At 47.5% G+C, this 17,877-nt stretch overlaps 1 protein-coding gene across 1 annotated transcript in view; it reads left to right on the plus strand.

Moving 5' to 3' along the window:
• LOC135175202 (ovostatin-like) overlaps positions 1 to 17,877 on the plus strand; it is a 42,839-nt gene that overhangs the window by 14,561 nt on the left and 10,401 nt on the right. Inside the window, exons 15-28 of the mRNA XM_064142999.1 lie at positions 1,884 to 2,029; positions 2,436 to 2,585; positions 4,003 to 4,173; positions 4,725 to 4,857; positions 6,449 to 6,536; positions 8,322 to 8,550; positions 9,470 to 9,596; positions 11,137 to 11,258; positions 11,909 to 11,960; positions 12,472 to 12,555; positions 13,791 to 13,967; positions 14,927 to 15,008; positions 15,898 to 16,054; positions 17,385 to 17,459. Coding sequence (XP_063999069.1) covers positions 1,884 to 2,029; positions 2,436 to 2,585; positions 4,003 to 4,173; positions 4,725 to 4,857; positions 6,449 to 6,536; positions 8,322 to 8,550; positions 9,470 to 9,596; positions 11,137 to 11,258; positions 11,909 to 11,960; positions 12,472 to 12,555; positions 13,791 to 13,967; positions 14,927 to 15,008; positions 15,898 to 16,054; positions 17,385 to 17,459 — 1,793 coding nt within the window. The remainder of the gene's footprint in view (positions 1 to 1,883; positions 2,030 to 2,435; positions 2,586 to 4,002; positions 4,174 to 4,724; positions 4,858 to 6,448; positions 6,537 to 8,321; positions 8,551 to 9,469; positions 9,597 to 11,136; positions 11,259 to 11,908; positions 11,961 to 12,471; positions 12,556 to 13,790; positions 13,968 to 14,926; positions 15,009 to 15,897; positions 16,055 to 17,384; positions 17,460 to 17,877) is intronic.

Raw genomic sequence — 17,877 nt, forward strand, 5'->3', positions numbered from 1 at the left:
CACTTTTGGAAGTCTCTGAAATACCCACAGATTGCCACAGTTCTACAAATCACAGTGAAAGGAACTTCATTCTGTCATTGCTAAAATTATCTTCTCTTGCTGCAGCTGGTCTCTTTCTAGTTTTTCAGCTGCTGGCTTAAGTAAGCCTTGCCCCACGTAGAGGATTTGTTTAGTGTTTGCCATCTTTGCTCTTAAACTTAATTTCCTGACCCTGCTTGTTGTGAAGGGGATATTAATTAATGCGAGATAGTCTTTTTTTCTCCACAATTAATATTGTTTGTTAATTTTGCTATTCAGAACTCTCACCACTAGTATTAATGGCATTCAGGTTCTTACATGGGCATGGGAACGTTCTATAGATAACATCTAGATCTAGTAATAACCAGCAAAATATAGAAACATTAATTGAAGTGGAAGAGAAGATTCCTGTGGTCAAATACTGCTTGCAGCCAGTACACCACTTGCCCACTAGAGGGACTCAAGGAGCTCTTTCTGCTTATGGCCGAAGGCAATGGGGAATCACAAAGAGGCTTCTAAGTACTTGCTCACAAAACTATTACCCAACTCGTGGGGGCTAGCCACACACCCAGACAGTACCCAGACACTCTCAGGGAACTCTACCTTGTCCCCAGGCTTGATTCTTCCCAGGCTCCTGGGGAAAGGAAGCAGACAATCTCTGACCTTGTCCCCTGACTTCTCTGGGTGATCTGTGTATCTCCAGGACTTGCCTTGGCAGGAGATTTTCAGGTGCAAGCAGGATGTCTTGTGATGTGCAGTCTCAGCACGATGGAGGCATCCAGAGTCTGCTCCTAGTAAACTCATGACAGTGGAGTTTCGAGGCAAACAATAAGCAGTAGGCAATGGCAGCAGGCAACAGCAGGCACAAATAGAATGTCAGAGCACAGCAGAGAAGGTTGTTTGCCTGCCTGTCTCTTTTTATCAATGTGGGCTGAGATTAATTGCCCTTTGGACACAGAATAGAATCATAGAATCAATGAGGCTGGAAGAGACCCCCAAGCTCATCCAGTCCAACCTAGCACCCAGCCCTAGCCAGTCAACCAGACCATGGCACTAAGTGCCTCAGCCAGTCTTTTCTTGAGCACCTCCAGGGACAGCAACTCCACCACCTCCCTGGGCAGCCCATTCCATCTGATTTAATCCATCTGATTGTATGTATACATTCTACAAACATAGTTTTACCAACTGATTAAAAGAGGTTGTGTAATTTAGCCAATCAGAATGGCAGTTAGCCAAACCTTAACCATATTGGGCAAAGCCATAGGCTTGCTCTGCCCAAATTTGGGAAAAGCACAGGCCTTGCACAGGGCAGGCATAAGATAAGTGTGTGTACCTTGTTTACTTGGTGGCTCCAGGTTCTTTTGTGTTCTTTTCCTGTGCTTGCTTCTCTGGTGGAATGGAAAAACATGCCTGGGCAAGCCAGAATATGTATTAAGCCTATTTTGGGCCTATCAGGCCTACCATGACACTGCTCTAGAAGTTGTGATCCATGTAGACAAGAACTTCCTATTTCTTAGTGTTAAGAGAGCTCTCCCTTAGCTCAGGAGACAGGTCTGTCTCTTGGGGTGTAGGAGATGTGCAGGTAACTTGCTCTTCTCAAAGCAATTGTGCATAGGTTTCGCTGTCCAACTTTGACTCAGCTCAGGTCTCCCTCTGGAAAGTACACTGCTCCAGTTTCTGTCTGTTGTCTTGCTGATGGAAGCTCTTTCTCATGCATGGAGAGATTAATCTGCCACTGTCCAGCTTCCCTGTTTTTTAAGGGTGCCAGGAGGTTATGGACAAACAGGTAGTGCTTTAACCAAAGCTGAGGTTTGCCTAATGTCTTTTGTTGGTTTCTCTTCCTTTGTTCCATGTTCCTTCCACAGCTCCCAGAGGTACATTTGCAATCACACTGACTGTCACTGAGAAGTTTGGTACCAGTGCCAGGCTGTTGCTCTACACAGTGCATCCTCATGGGGAGATAGTGGCTGACAGCTCTTGGATACGCAGCGAAGTGTGCTTCAAAAACAAGGTGAAAATCTTCTCATCAAGGGCTACATCAGATGGCTTTTTGGTGAGAGAGCACTTAAGGAATGACTTCAACAAGAATGCTGCACTTGGGATGGTCTTTAATAATAGAAGAGGTACAGACATGCCTGGAAGCATGAGGAGCCATCCCCGGAATTGAGATGTACACTGAGCCTTGGATTAGGTTCTTAATGGCATGGGAAGAGGGAGGCGAGTACAGGGTTAGGTTATAGAGGGTTTTATTGCTTGTGTGATTTACCACATTTTATGTGACCAGGTGAATTTTTACAGAACAGGGATGCAGAAAGGCCCCACCAAGAGCAGACTGAGTGCTGCTGAAAAGTGAGATTCACATCTGTGTGTCAAGATGATTGTCCTAATTTCTGTGTCTTGGATTTTTTACTTTCTAGCTCCATCTGGAGTTCTCTGAGAAGCAGGGCCTCCCAGGTTCTAAAATCAGTCTCCACCTTGAGGCTGCTGCCAACTCCTACTGTGCCCTGCGAGCCACAGATCAGAGTGTCTTCCTCCTTCAGTCCGAACAGGAGTTATCTGCTGAGAGTGTAAGCCACATCCCTCTTCCTCTGTTCTTTTGAGATAGAGACGTGAAGGTCACAGGATCACAGGATGTTAAGGCTAGAAGGGACCCAAGGAGATCATCGAGTCCACCCCTCTGTCAGAGCAGGACCACATAATCTATCACAGATCAGAGGAACACAGCCACACAAGCCCTGAAAGGCTCCAGGGAAGGACACCCCACAACCTCTCTGGGCAGCCTGTGCCAGTGCTCTGGGACCCTTAAACAGTAAAGAAGTTCCCCCTTGTGTTGAGGCAGCACCTCCTGTGCTGCAGCTTACACCCATTGCTGCTTGTCCTGTGCCAGGGAGCAGTGAGCAGAGCCTGTCCTCACCTCCTGGCAGCCCTCAGATACTTATAAACATTGATCAAATCCCCTCTCAGTCTTCTCTTCTCCAGACTAAGGAGCCCCAGGTCCCTCAGCCTCTCCTTATCAGCTATGCCCTCCAGTGCCCTCATAGCCCTCATAGCTCTCCTTCTATCAGTTGTTACTAGGGAGAAGAGATCAAGACCCACATCACTCCAAACCTCTTTCAGGTAGTGGTGGAGAACCAGGTCTCCCCTCAGCCTCCATTGCTCCAGAATAAACAACCCCAGTTCCCTTAACTGCTAATTCACAAGATCTGTTCTCCAGACCCTTCACCAATTTAATTGTCCTTCTCTGGACATGCTCCAGCAACTTGCTGTCCATCTTGTAGTGAGAGGCCCAAAAAACAAGGCTACACAGAAGTTACTGTGCAGGATGTTTTACTCATCCTCACTCTTTGTCCCTGACTCTCTGCAGTGACTTGTTCCAGTGCTGAGCTGCAGTTCCTAAATATCCTAGTGACCAGCTGTCCTTGACACAGCCCTAGAGGGCTACATGTGACGTTTGATCTTTCTGCTGCTGGCTGTAATTTTGTTTTTCTCTTGGGGAAAGACATCTCAGTTATTAAGGAAAGGTCTATGGCAGTGTACACTGCAAAGACAGCAATCAGTAGTGTGCTACTTGCTTTTGGAAGGCATAGCAGTATGCAGAGAAAGTGCCTGATGTCACTCCTTGCAAGTGTGGTTGCCTCCTGGGGAGCAATTGTGCCAGAATTGCACTGCAGCACTCAAAAGGCCTGGAGTCCAGAGCAGAAGCTGTAGGTGTCAGCTGTACCTGCTCAGTACTTCCTTTTTGGAGATTCCCATGCTTTTGGCTCATGTTCACCCCACAAAGCCACAGCAGTGCAGAAGGAGGAGGCTAGGGTCCAGTCCTTGTGTTTCACTAGGCAAATGGCTTTTTCAGCTCTAAGTAGCATCACTGGGCAGACCCTTCGCAGGCTACAGGATTGCTCAGGGGCCCCCATAAGCTTTGAAGAAGTGATTTTGCAGCTGCCTAGGACCCTCTGTGTGCTTACCCTATTCATTCTCACCTCCCAGGTATACTACCGTCGAGGTCTGACCGATTTATATGGCTACTACTACCGTGGGCTCAACCTTGAGGACGACAAGCCGGAGCAGTGCACCCCGGTCAGAGCCACCTTTTTGGACGGCTTGTACTACGAGCCTGTGAATGTCAGCCGTGACGGTGATGTTTACAGGGTTTTCAGGGTATGTGCTTCTTGAAGTGGGAGGTATTTCAGAGTGGTTCACACCAGCTATCTCAGGTGGTGGTTATTACTGCAAAGAAAAGGCAGCTGACGCCTGGAATGGCCTAAACTCTCTGATCGTGCAGTTTCTGCCTTCTTACCTCCACCTCTCACTCAGGAAGACTGAAAGTCACTACTAGATGTATTCACTCATATCCTGCCCGTGTTTCAGTCAGCACTTCCTAAGCAGGATCATGGCCTTGGGTCATGACCTGAGGCATTCCTAGCGAAGATCTGAGTCTGTGATGCAGACCACTTGGTTCCTGGTGCACTTGCTCCACTCCCCGTTGGCCCCATGGCCTCAGTCCGTTCATATGCCCCATCATTACTAGGCTTCACAGACTAGTAGGTGTCACTGTTCCATAAGACATAGAGATTGGAGATGAAGAGTTCTGAGTTCAGGGTTGACAGGATGATATATGAGGAGGGAGAAGGGAATTGACACGTAGTAACCCAGATAGGGGAAGTGGCATGCACTGAAGCCAGTTATGTGATTGCTTCTTTCCCATGCAGGATATGGGCCTGAAGGTCTTCACCAACTCTATGCTACGGAAGCCAGTTCTGTGCAATGAAAACAAATCAGATTTGGAAGATTTCCCTACCTATTTGCACCACGGTTTTGGCGCTGAGGGTGCTTCTGCCACAGGTAAAAGAAGGTTCATGCTGTACCTCCAGTCACTGCTTGGTCTTCAGAACTGTTGCCTGTATAAAATAACAGCCAGCACACTGAGCATTTTGGGGGCAATAGGTCTGTATGTTTCAGTTTACCTTAGAATCACAGAATGATAGGGATTGGAAGGTACCTTGGATGTCATCTAATCCTAGCCCCTTCACCTAGGGCAGGTTGCACAGGACCATGTCCAGTTGGGTTTTGAAAGTCTGCAGAGAGGGAGAGTCTACTGCCTCTCCATGGAGGCTGTTCCAAGTGCTGTGTCACCCTCAAAGTAAAGAACTTCTTCCCCATGTTTTGTTGGATCTCCCTGTGTTCCTGTTTGAGCCCTTTACCTCTAGACCTGTCTCTGGGCACCACTAACTGGCCCCGTTCCCATGGCACACATCCTTTAAGTATTCATAAGCACTGATATGATTCCTCCTCAGCCTTCTCTAGGCTAAATAGCCTCAACCCTTTCTTCTTAAGAGATATGTTCTAGTCCCCTTGGCATCTTTGTAGTCCTTTCATGTACTGTCTCAAGCAGTTCCCTGTCTTTGTTGAACTGGGGAGCCTAGAACTGGACACAGTACGCCAGATGACGCCTCAGCAGGACAGAGTAGACAGGAAGGACAGCCTTCTTTAGCCTGCTGGTCACACTCTTTTCAGTGCACCCCAGGATACCATTGTTCTTCTTGGCCACAAAGGCACATTGGTGGCTCATGGTCAACCTGTTGTCCTCCAGAACTAAGCCCCAGTTCTCTCTCGGTGAGGCACATGGTGTATATAGGAAAACCCAGGACCTAAAAAAGCCAATGTCGTAAGTTGGTGTTAGCTTTTTAGGGGTTTTCAGGTCAGAACCTTCCATCAAATCACAATTCAATCACCTGGTTAGAGGGAAATAGCAATGCAGAGGAATAATGGCAATTCCCAATGTCAGGAATTCACACAGCACTTAGCATGCTTAGCACACGACCGCCAAAGCCTGTGTAGATCAGCAAGATTATCTTTCTCCAAGCCACACTGCTCAGGCAAAGAGCAAAGGGCACAGTTGCAGCCCCATTTCAGGAAAATTGCTGTTCAGTATGAGGAGAAAGAGCTTCCCTCTGAGAGATCTGCCACACTAGAAGTTGTTCTCCAGCACCTTTTGGAATATCCATTGCTGCAAGCTTTCAAAACTGATCTGGACATGAATCCAACTTTGAAGTTAGTCCTGCTTAAAGGAAATTGGACATCTGTTGAGATACTGGAAGGTGTCCAGAGAAGGGAAACAAAGCTGGTGAGAGGCCTGGAGCACAGCCCTGTGAGGAGAGGCTGAGGGAGCTGGGGGTGTGCAGCCTGCAGCAGAGGAGGCTCAGGGCAGACCTCATTGCTGTCTACAGCTTCCTGAAGGGAGGCTGTAGCCAGGTGGGGTTGGGCTCTGCTGTCAGGCACCAAGCAGCAGAACAAGGGGACACAGTCTCAAGTTGTGCCAGGGGAGGTCTAGGCTGGATGTTAGGAGGAAGTTGTTGTCAGAGAGAGTGATTGGCATTGGAATGGGCTGCCTGACCTCTTTAATATTTTACTTTAACTGTCCCCAATCTTCTAGATGAGGTAAGGCTCACTGGTGGAGGTGGTATTAGCACCCTGCGGAAATTCTTCCCTGAGACCTGGATTTGGGATCTGGTCCATACTGAGTGAGTATTTTTATCTTCACTTCTCCCTCTTTCATGGATTTTTTGAGTTGACACATGTTGCTGAAATGAGTTCTGAGAGGAAGCCACAGAATATGTGTCTGCTTTGCAGATGCCTCTCTCCTTTTCCTGACTTGTTCAATGATGGCTGAGTTCCCAAACTTGTACTCAGTGTCAAACCAACTTGAACTGTGAATGACATCTCTATTGTGCTTTGCCTCATCCCTCTGATGGGTATTAAAAAGCAGGGACTAAAAGCAGAGTAAAAGCATTTGTTAAAGAGAGAAAAGGAACAGATCTGTTCTTTTTCATGAATGGTTAATTCTGCAGCAGAAAATTCAGGTTATTTAGTTTTCCTTTCCAGGCTACCATAGCATCTGTAATGAGACTGTCTTCACTTTATGCAGCCAGAGGCTGTTCTAGAGCATTGATCTAGGTTTGTTTGTTTTAACTTGTATGTTTGGGCATTATGGCATCAAAAGAAGTAGTGCTTCTAAAATAAAAAGGCTGGGCACCCTTCCAAGTGATTTTGAACATGTAGTTCATCAGCACCTTCATCTTTACTTCCAGCTTTATAATGCTCTTTTTAACATGTGGAGAGGTGTCTTGCAGAAGGCCAGAGGGAAACAGAAGTACTAACTCAAGTAGAGAGTACCATATAAGCTGGGTTGAAAATGCCAATGGCAGCTCATGGCTCAGACAGGCAGACTCTTGGCGGGGTTAAAAACTGGCTGGATGGCCAAGGCCAGAGAGCTGTGGTCCGTGGGGTTAAATCCAGTTGGTGATTGGTCACAAGTGGAGTCCCTCAGGGCTCAGTTCTGGGGCCAGTCTTGTTTAGTCTCTTCATCAGTGGCCTGGCTGGGGGGATTGAATGCACCCTCAGCAAGTCTGCAGGTGACACCAACTGAAGCAGAAGTGTCAATCTGCTGGAGGGTGGGAATCTGCAGAGGGATTGGGACAGGCTGCAGCCATGGGCTGAGGCCAATTGCATGAGGTTTATCAAGGCCAAGTGCCAGGTCATGCACTTTGACCACAACAACCCCCCGCAGCCCTACAGGCTGGAGGAGGAGTGGCTGGAGAGCAGCCTGGCAGAAAAGGACCTGGGGGTGTTTGTGGCCAGCAGTGTGCCCAGGTGGCCAAGAAGGCCACCATCATCCTGGCCTGGGTCTGAAATGGTGTGAGCAGCAGGGGGAGGGAGGTGCTCATGCCCCTGTACTCAGCACTCCTGAGCCCACACCTCGAGTCCTGTGCCCAGTTTTGGTCAGCACAGTACAGGAGGGACACTGAGGTGCTGGAGCAGTGCAGAGAAGGGTGAGGAGGCTGGGGAGAGGTCTGGCACACATGGCCTGTGAGGAGTGTCTGAAGGAGCTGGGGGTGTTCAGTCTGGAGAAGAGGAGGCTGAGAGGGGACCTTATTGTCCTCTGCAGCTACCTGAAAGGAGGTTGTGGTGAGGCTGGAGCTGGTCTCTTCTCCCCAGTTACTAATGATGGGACAAGAGGAAATGGCCTCAAGTTGCATCAGGGGAGGCTGAGGTTGGCTGTTGGGAGGAAGTTCTTTCCTGAGCAGGTGGTCAGGCACTGAGATGCAGGTTGGACTGGCTGACCCTGGTGGTCCTTTCCAAGCATAGCAATTCACAGTGATTAGATGTTGTGCTGAGGGGTTTGGTTTGGTCAAGGACTTGTCAGTGTGAAACTCATGACTGGACTTGAGGAGCTTGAAGGGCTTTTCCAATCTAAGGAATTCTGTGATTCTGTGATAATTTATCATTGTTTCTCTTCTTTTCCTCAGTTCCAAGGGAGAAGTAGATGTCTTGTACACCATTCCTGACACCATCACAGAATGGAAAGCCAGTGCTTTCTGTGTGCAGGATGATGCTGGGTTTGGCATCTCCACCCCGGTTTCCGTGAAAGCATTCCAACCGTTCTTCGTGGACCTCACTTTGCCCTACTCTGTCATTCGAGGGGAAAGATTTAACTTAATAGCCAATGTCTTCAACTACCTCAACAAGTGCATTCAGGTATTAGCAAGTTCCCTTTTACTTGTCTGCTTCACAGAAATTCCAACATGTGTTTAACACTTTAGTCTGAGACACATGAGGAGAGGCTGAGGGAGCTGGGGGTGTGCAGCCTGCAGCAGAGGAGGCTCAGGGCAGAGCTCATTGCTGGCTACAACTACCTGAAGGGAAGCTGCAGCCAGGTGGGGTTGGGCTCTTCTCCCAGGCACCCAGCAACAGAAGAATGGGACAGTCTCAAGCTATGCCAGGGCAGGTCTAGGCTGGATGTTAGGAGGAAGTTGTTGTCAGAGAGAGTGATTGGCATTGGAATGGGCTGCCCAGGGAGGTGGTGGAGTCACCGTCCCTGGAGGTGTCCAAGCAAAGCCTGGATGAGGCACTTAGTGCCATGGTCTGGTTGATTGGCCAGGGCTGGGTGCTAGGCTGGGCTGGCTGAGCTTGGAGGTCTCTTCCCACCTGGTTGATTCTATGATTCTGTGATGTCTCTGTCCCTGGACACATCCCTGTGTCATAAGATTAGGAAAATATGTCTGATGATCACTGATCATGGATAGTCCATGGAAGAGAAGAACTTTATCGCTATGGAATTTAGTTCTTTTTGCTCCTGAACAAGGAACTTGAGCAGAGGGTATGGGTTTTGTGCTGTGCACTAAGCACAGTATGATGTGTGCTGCAGTGACTTACAAGAAAATTTGACTAATGAGCACAGACACCTTGGTGCACTTCTGTCAAAAACGACCACTAAGGCTGAGCAGAAAAGAATCAGGTTTTCCACTGCCTCAGAGCAATGCCCTAACCTGTCCTGGTACCATCCTTTAGAATCAGATGACAAATAACAGCTTCTCCAGCAAGTCTGCCTTGCTCTGCAGCCTAACTCTAGGGGCAAACTATTTCCTTTGTAATCCTGCACCTTTCTTCATCTCAGATTACTGTCATACTGGCAACATCAAATGACTACGAGGCAGAAGTCCTTTCACCAGAGAGCAACGTGGCAAGACTGTGTGGCAATGAGAGAAAAACATTTATTTGGGCGGTGACCCCCCACAAACTTGGTAAGTTTGTCTTTTCAGCACCTCCACAGGTCCCTATTTCATCTTTCTTTTGTCACTCCCACCCTTTAATGCCACATCAGTAATCCACAGGCAGACATTTCTGGGCAGATCCATTAGTTGCTCTGCAAATGTAGTACTAAACCTCTCCTAGACCTCCCTTAGCTGCACTGAATGGGCAGTGAATCATTCTGGTGTTTTATCTCTTCTGATTTTTGATAGTCTATTTCCTGCCCATTTTAGGAGGAGCCTTCACTTGCCACATGATGTATGAAATAGTGGCAGAATTTCACGTGTCTGTGATCTCTCTGCTGACAGTTTTGCATCTGACCAACTCTGTTCAGTGAGAAGAACATTAGCAAGTAATTTTGGACAGGATTCTCAACAGGCAAAGAGGACATTGCTCCTCCTCAGTTTTACAGTCGTGTTCATCCACATTTGAACACTGGAACAGGCTGCCCAGGGAGGTGGTTGAATTCCTTTGATCCTGACACTTGTTCCTGTGGAGAGGAAACCAATACCCACCTGGCTACAACCAGAGAGTGAGAAGGTCTCTCCTCAGCCTCCTTTTCTCCAGTCTAATGACCTCAGTTCTCCCTCACAAGATCTTTTCTCCAGCCCTTTCACCAGCTTTGTTGCCCTTCTCTGGACCTGCTCCAGCACCTCAGTGTCCTTGTAGTGAGGGGCCCAAAACTTATCCCAGGACACAAGGTGTGTCCTCACCAGTGCTGAGTACAGGTGGACCACCACTTCCTTGGTCTGGCATGCCCAATATTCCTGATACAGTCCAATATGCTCTTGTCTTCTTGGCAACCTGGGCACACACTGGCTTATGTCCAGAGGGCTGTCAATCAACACTGCCAGATCTTTCTCTGCTGGGCAGATTTCCAGACACTCTTCCTGCAGCATTGTATGGAGTTGCTGTGACCCAAGTGCAGGATCCAGCACTTGGCCTTGTTGTATCTCACACAATCCAACCTGTCCAGGTCCCTCTGTAGAGCCTTCCTACCCTCAAGCAGATCAGTACTCTGCAAACTTACTGAGGATGCCTTAGTCCTCTTGTCTAGATGATTGATAAAAGATATTTGAGAACTGTCCCACAATACTGAGGCCTCAGGAACACTGCTTGTGACCAGCTGCCAGATGGCTTTAACTCCATTCCCCACCATTCAGCCATTTCTTTACCTAGCAAAGCCTTCACCCAGCCCTCAGTTAACAAAGCCCATCTGAAAATAGTCAGCAGAGCTCTAACTGTTGTACAGCTGCCCTAGGCCAGAGAAAACTCAGCACAACCCTAAGAAGAGTTGGAAGTAGGAGTGAGTACTGTCATTTTTTTGGTCAGGGTCATCCCTAGTTCCTTGCTCATGCTAGGGTCCCAGGCCCTTTCCACTAGCAGACAGATAAGGAACCTTCAGAAAACTTGGTTCTACTGAAGTGCCTTTGGAAAAGATACATTTCTCATCCTAGAAGACCTGGTGAAAACCAGTAGTAACTTCTGACATTGAAGGTGACTCTTTGCTTGGGCTGCTGATTGCCCTTCTAGGTGAGGTGAAATTCACCATCACTGCCGAAGCCAAACTGAATACTGAAGATACTGGAAATGGAACATCCTCAGAAGAGGAAGCAGTTCACAGGGACACCCTGGTTCAAAGCCTGCTTGTTGAGGTACGGTAGAAAATCTGCATTTGCTCTCTGCTTGGTGGAAACTGCAGTTCCTGTAGCCATGGGTCAGAAGCAGTCAGCTGGTGTGGTGAGGAAAGGCATCTGACATGGATGGAGCTGTTCATACTAGGATTCTCCATGTGAAAATGAGTGCAAGTCACAATAATCAGTGGCATCCATTCCCCTCCTGCCACTGTCTTCTTCCTGAGATCATGAGCCCAGACACCCCATGGATGTCAGTACAGATGTAGCAAGAAGGGAGGAGAGTCCATACTTTACCTATAAATGCCTTTAGCCTGTGACTAATACTGGGGAGGGCGATGGAAGATGGATTTTAAATGAAGGGGCTTTATCTTGAGCATCAGAAAGCAGCAGCCCCACAGGATTAGCTGGACAGTGTCTTTCTCTCAGCTCAGAGACTGGAAATGTCTCTTTTACAGCTACTTGCTAACAAGACAGGTGCTCTGGACAGGGTGTTGGGTGAGAGAGAGTGAGCCGTGAACTGAGAGACAATCTTGTGGAGATAGGGTAGGGCTGGGTACAAGGGGTGAACTGTTGGGATAGACACATTCACATATTGGTTTATACTGCTAAATTGTTGTGGCTTTATGATGATGTTCTACATTTTTCTCCCTCTTCCTGCACTCAAACAGCCTGAAGGTATTAAAAAGGAATTGACTCAGAGCTCCCTCATCTGCACAGAAGGTAAGATAGAATTCATAGACTCACAGAACAAGTCAGGGTCGGAAAGGACCACAAGGATCATCTAGTTCCAACCCCCCTGCCATGGGCAGGGACACCCTCCCCTAGATCAGGACACCCTACCCTAGATCAGGGTGAGAGGATTGTGGTTTCCTATTTTCAAGTAAGAAACCAAACTAACAGTGGAAGGGAATACTGCTGTCCAAAGAGCTACGTTAGCTGCTCATCACCAGCTGGGATGAGTTCATTCATTCAGTGCAGGCAATCAGGGGAGCTACTTCAGTATTTTGTCCTGCAAAAACAGAGACCTCTCGAGAGGAGGAAAGAAGGTCTTGTGTCAAGGTGCTGGGCTTGGGTTTTCAGAGATACTTTTGACTCACTGGACAAGTCTCTGCAGCGTTTTCTTTACCCAGACTGCAAACCGTAACAGTCACCTCACTTAAAAAGTGAAGAATCCTGAAAGAAGAGGAAGAAAAACATCACTTTAACAGCTCTTGGTACATTTACTCATCAGGTACAACAGTTTCTGAACCAGTGTCTCTCAGCCTACCAAGAAACCTGGTGCAGGGATCAGCCAGAGCTTATTTTTCTGTCGTTGGTAAGTATAGCACTTTGACTAAACCCAAAAGTAAATGGTGATCCTCTTGTGCATCACCAAGGTCCACCCTGACAGCATGTGCAAAACTGATGTAAAACTGGGGAAATACTGACTCTTGATTACAGAGGAAATGTTTCCTACTTGTCATAGAATCAGTCAGGGTTAGAAGGGACCACAAGGAGCAGCCAGTTCCAACCCCCCTGCCCTGCCCAGGGACACCCTACCCTAGAGCAGGCTGCCCACAGCCTCAGCCAGCCTGGCCTCAAACACCTCCAGCCATGGGGCCTCAACCACCTCCCTGGGCAACCCACTCCAGCCTCTCACCACTCATGCTCAACAGCTTCCTCCTCCCCTCCAGCCTGACTCTCTCCACTTTCAGCTTTGCTCCATTCCCCCCAGTCCTGTCACTCCCTGAGAGCCTCAAAAGTCCCTTCCCAGCTTTTTTTGCAAGCCCCCTTCAGGAAAGATGGGGAGGGACAGTAAAAACATTGAGGTGCTGGAGGGGATCCAAAGAAGGGCAGCAAAGTTGGTGAAGGGTCTGATGAACAGGTCTTGTGAGGAGAGGCTGAGAAAGCTGTAGCTGTTTAGTCTGGAGAAAAGGAGGCTGAGGGGAGACTTTCTGGCTCTCTACAATTCCCTGAAAGGAGGTTGGAGCAAGGTGTAGGCTGGTCTTTTCTCCTTAGGAATAACCAATAGGATGAGAGGAAATGGCCTCAAGCTGCACCAGGGAAGGCTTAGATTGAATATTAGAAGAAAATTCCTCATTGAAAGGGTTCTCAAAGACTGGAACAGGCTGCACATGGAGATGGTTTAATCCTCATCCCTGGATGTGTTTAAAAGCTTCAGCGATGTGGTGTTGAGGCACATGGTGTGCTACCAGACTTGGCAGAGTTAGCTAATGGTTGGACTCAATGATCCTAAAGGTCTTTTCCAACAGATATCTGTGCCAGACAATATTTGTGCTCAGATTTTCCTCAAATTCTCAGTGGCTCCCAGATGTCCAGCATCAAAACAAATGAAATTGGGACATTTCAGACTTCTTTCTAGGCTGTGCCTTTAGTTACTGTGATCATTATCCTTAGCTTCATAATAAGGTAATACCAAGCAATGCATAATGCTGTGTTACAAAAGAGTATCTTAAGGCTTCATAATAAGGTAATACAAAGCAATGCATAATGATGTGTTACAAAAGAGTATTTTAAAGGAGCTGAGTTCTTTTCTCTTTCATTCTGCAGGAGACATTTTGGGCACAGCCCTGAGGAACATGGAGAACCTGCTCCATATGCCCTATGGCTGCGGGGAACAGAATATGGCATTGTTTACACCCAACATCTATGCCCTGGATTATCTGAATAAGACTGGGCTTCTGACTGAAGAGATTAGAGTCAAGGGTATTGGGTATTTATCTACAGGTGAGAAGTTTGATATTCTTCTGTCTAACATTGTGATTGTGTGCCCTGAGATCCTAAGATTTACATAGTGAATATTGATTTGTGATTTCTAGCACCCCATTTATGGCATAGAAGTGGGCAGTTACAGCACCTCATGTGTCATACTTCCAGGAGCAAAAGCAGCTAGAATTCATAGTGGCTGGTGGAGAAGAGGCTCACCATGAGTTGGCAAATCTAGCTAGCTTCAAACTAGCACAGCAGTGTGCCCTTGTAGCCAAGAAGACCAACAGTATTCTGGGGCGCACTAAGAAGAGTGTGGCCAGTAGGTCAAAGGAGGTTCTTCTCCTCCTCTACTCAACTCTGTCCAGGCCTCATCTACTGCATTGTGTCCAGTTCTGGGCTCCCCAGTTCAAGAGAGACAAGGAAATACTAGAGAGGGCCACAAGATGGGGGAGACTGGAACCTCTCTCTTAATGTGGAAAGGCTGAGATACCTGGGGATCTATTGCCGGGAGAAGAGCAGACTGAGAGGGGATCTTCTCAATGCTGATCCAGTATCAAAAGGGTGGAGGTTGAGAGGATGGGCCTGGGCTCTTTTCATTGTTGCCCAATGATAGAGCAAAGGGCCACAGGCACAAACTAGAGCACAGGAAGTTTCACTTGAGTTTAAGGGAAAAACTACTTTACTTTGAGGCTGCCAGAACACTGGAGCAGGCTGTTCAGAGAGGTTGTGGAGTCTCCTTCTCTGGAGTCTCTCTGAACCTGCCTAGATGTGTTCCTGTGCAGCCTTCTCTTGGCAAAGCTGCTTTATCAGTGAGGTTGGTCTAGATGATCTCCAGAGGTCCTTTCCAAGCCTTACCAGTTGGTGATTTTGTGCTTCACCAGTCACAAGTTATTTAATAGTAAATCCCCATTCTTGCTGCTTCAGGACCTGGCCCATTGCTGTGATTAGTAAATGTGTTTTCTTTCTCATGCTTTCAGGGTACCAAAAGCAGCTGTCATACAAACACCGAGATGGATCCTACAGCTCCTTTGGGACACGGGATCGGGAAGGGAGTGTATGGTAAGTGATGACAACTTGTATTTCCCTAGTGCAGAATCTCCAAGCTAAATTAATATAGCTGGATTAATATGGATCCTCTAGTATAAAGGAGAGGTTAATAAACTGGAGAGAGTGCAGCAATGACAACCAGGGAGGTGGTGGAGTCACCATCCCTGGAGGTGCTCAAGAAAAGCCTGGATGAGGCACTTAGTGCCATGGTCTGGTTGATTGGCCAGGGCTGGGTGCTAGGTTGGGCTAGATGAGCTTGGAGGTCTCTTCCAACGTGGTTGATTCTATGATTCTATGCTCAAGAGGAGGTTGAAGGAACTAGATTTGTTCAGTCTGTAGAAGAGGAGGTTAAGGGGGGACCAGGACGAATCTTTCCCCTGCCTAGGATTGTAGGAAAGAGATTCAGGCTCTTGTCAGGGGTGCACAAAATAAGGGTAAGAGTCTGATCGTACTTGAACTGCAACAGGGAAAACTCCAAACTACCTTGAGCTTAAGACAAAGTCTGGGGTAAGGTAGAGGGATGGGAATGAGGTGGCAGGGTGGTTGGGAGCCCCTGCTGGGCACTCTGGTTTCTGGGAGGGCTGCTGTGTTTCTGTATCACTTTTTCACTTGTCTGTGTCTGTCTCTAGCTGTACAGATTGTCAACACCTGCTTGGGTACTGTGCTAAGCTGTACATAGAGAGCTGCATTCCATTTCCAGCTCAGCTGAGTCTAGTCTGGGTGATTTTCTGATGTGTGGGGGACACCCAAACCATCACACAGTATTTTAACAGTGCTTATTTAAAAAGGACTTAGTGCTTGTTTACTTCAGGCATTATGAAGTTCATTTTGTAACCAGATCAGTTACTTGTAATCCTCCTTTCTTGTGTTCATGTCCTACCTGGTTTCCGGTCCCCCCCAGGCTCACTGCCTTTGTGTACAAGTCGTTTGCACAAGCCAGACGCTACATCTACATCGATGACAACGTCCAGTCTCAAGCTTTGCTCTGGCTGGCAAGCAAGCAGAAGTCAGATGGCTGCTTTGAAAATGCTGGGTCACATTTCAACAACGCTTTCAAGGTAACTGAGAGGAGCGGAGTGCCAAACTGCCACTCCTGGCATTGGGGGTTCTTGTGATAGTTTCTGCCATGCGCGATCTTATTCCTGCATCCTTACTCTTCCTGGTCCGGTTCTCTCATGTCCTTACATACAAACAGGGCATGATTCTTCTGTCTGCTATTGATTATAGAATGGTTTGTGGGCCAGGCTTTGTTGTCCTTCTCTGGACACATTCCAGTATCTCAACATCTCTCATGAATTAAGGAGCCCAGAACTGGATACAGCACTCAAGCTGTGGCCTGAGCAGTGCTGAGCACAGGGGCAGAAGAACCTCCCTTGTCCTGCTGCTCACACTGCTCCTGAGCCAGCCCAGGATGCCATTGGCTCTCTTGGCCACCTGGGCACACTGCTGCCTCATCTTCAGCTCCTCTCTACCAGCACCCCCAGGTCCCTCTCTGCCTGGCTGCTCTCAGCCACTCTGGCCCTAGCCTTTAGTGCTCCTTGGGGCTGTTGTGGCCAAAGTGTAGAACCCTGATAAGATATAAGCAAGTAAGAAGAGTATGGCCAGCGGGTCAAGGGAGATTCTCCTGCTCTGCTGAGGCCATACTTGGATTGCTGTGTCTAGTTCTAGGCTCCCCAATTCAAGAGACAAAGAACTACTGGAGTGAGTCCAACAGAGGTCCACAGAGATGGCGAGGGCCTCGAATATCTACCTTAGAAGCAGGGGCTGAGAGTCCTGGGGCTGTTTATCCTGGAGAAGAGGAAGCTTAGCAGGGATCTCATTAATGCTTATCCATACCTAAAGGATGAAGGTCAAGAGGATGGGGTTGGGCTCGTTTCAGTGGTGTCCAGTGGTAGGACAAACTAGAACAGAGTAGGTTTCACTTAAACATAAGGAAGAGCTTTTTTACTTTGAAGGTGCCAGATTAGGCTGTCCAGAGAGGATGTCTTCCTCTCTGAAGACTTTCAAAACCTGCCTGGATGTGTTCCTGTGAAACCTGCTCTAGGTGACCCTGCATTAACAGGAGGGTTGGACTAGATGATCTTCAGAGATCCTTTACTGATCTGTGTGATTCTGTGAGGAGTTTCTGAATGAGAAGACTCAGCTTCTATTTTCCACCACTTCATTACATGTTTGGCCACAAGCTACAATCTGCTTTATCACATACATGCAAAAGACAAGAAAGTGCCCCAAATAATATTGGCTTTATCCCAAGTGAGCTTGTTCTTTCCTATTCCTCTGCTCACAGGCAGATGAATCTAACTGGTGTCTAAACTATGACTTAATGAGTATCTTGTTTCTTTCTAGGACATATGTATTGACCTGCTCTTTGCTTGTTTCTTGTTTCAGGATGAAGAGGAAGGTGAATACTCACTCACAGCCTATGTTGTGGCAGCATTGCTGGAAGCTGGACACTCTGCTGCGGTAGGTCTTTGATGCTGTTATGCTTTATTATCCTGCTTCAGCCCTGTGTCAAATAGTGTGCAAGTCATAGACCTCCCATCCATATCTTCAACAGAGTGTTAAATACTGTGTCATGGTTCTAATTGAAATTTCCCAGAGACTCAAATATAGTTGATGGAACCAAGAACAATTTCTAGCATGCCTTTCCCTCTTCCCCCTTCTTCTCAAGAAAGGGAATTAGATGCAGAGAGAGGGAAGGTAAGCAGACCCAAATAAATAATCTCACCTTATTTGGAAGTTAAAAGAAGAAAGGTTTAACAATAAATAAAAGGTATTTGGGATAGGGAAGTTACAAAAGGTATAGGGAAGGGAAAATAAGATTCAAAGTATGTAAATACAACCAGATTGATGACAGTGGTTTTGTCCACCTCGTGGGTTA

This window comes from Pogoniulus pusillus, chromosome 5, assembly GCF_015220805.1.
Source record: "Pogoniulus pusillus isolate bPogPus1 chromosome 5, bPogPus1.pri, whole genome shotgun sequence".
Lineage (NCBI taxonomy): Eukaryota > Metazoa > Chordata > Aves > Piciformes > Lybiidae > Pogoniulus > Pogoniulus pusillus.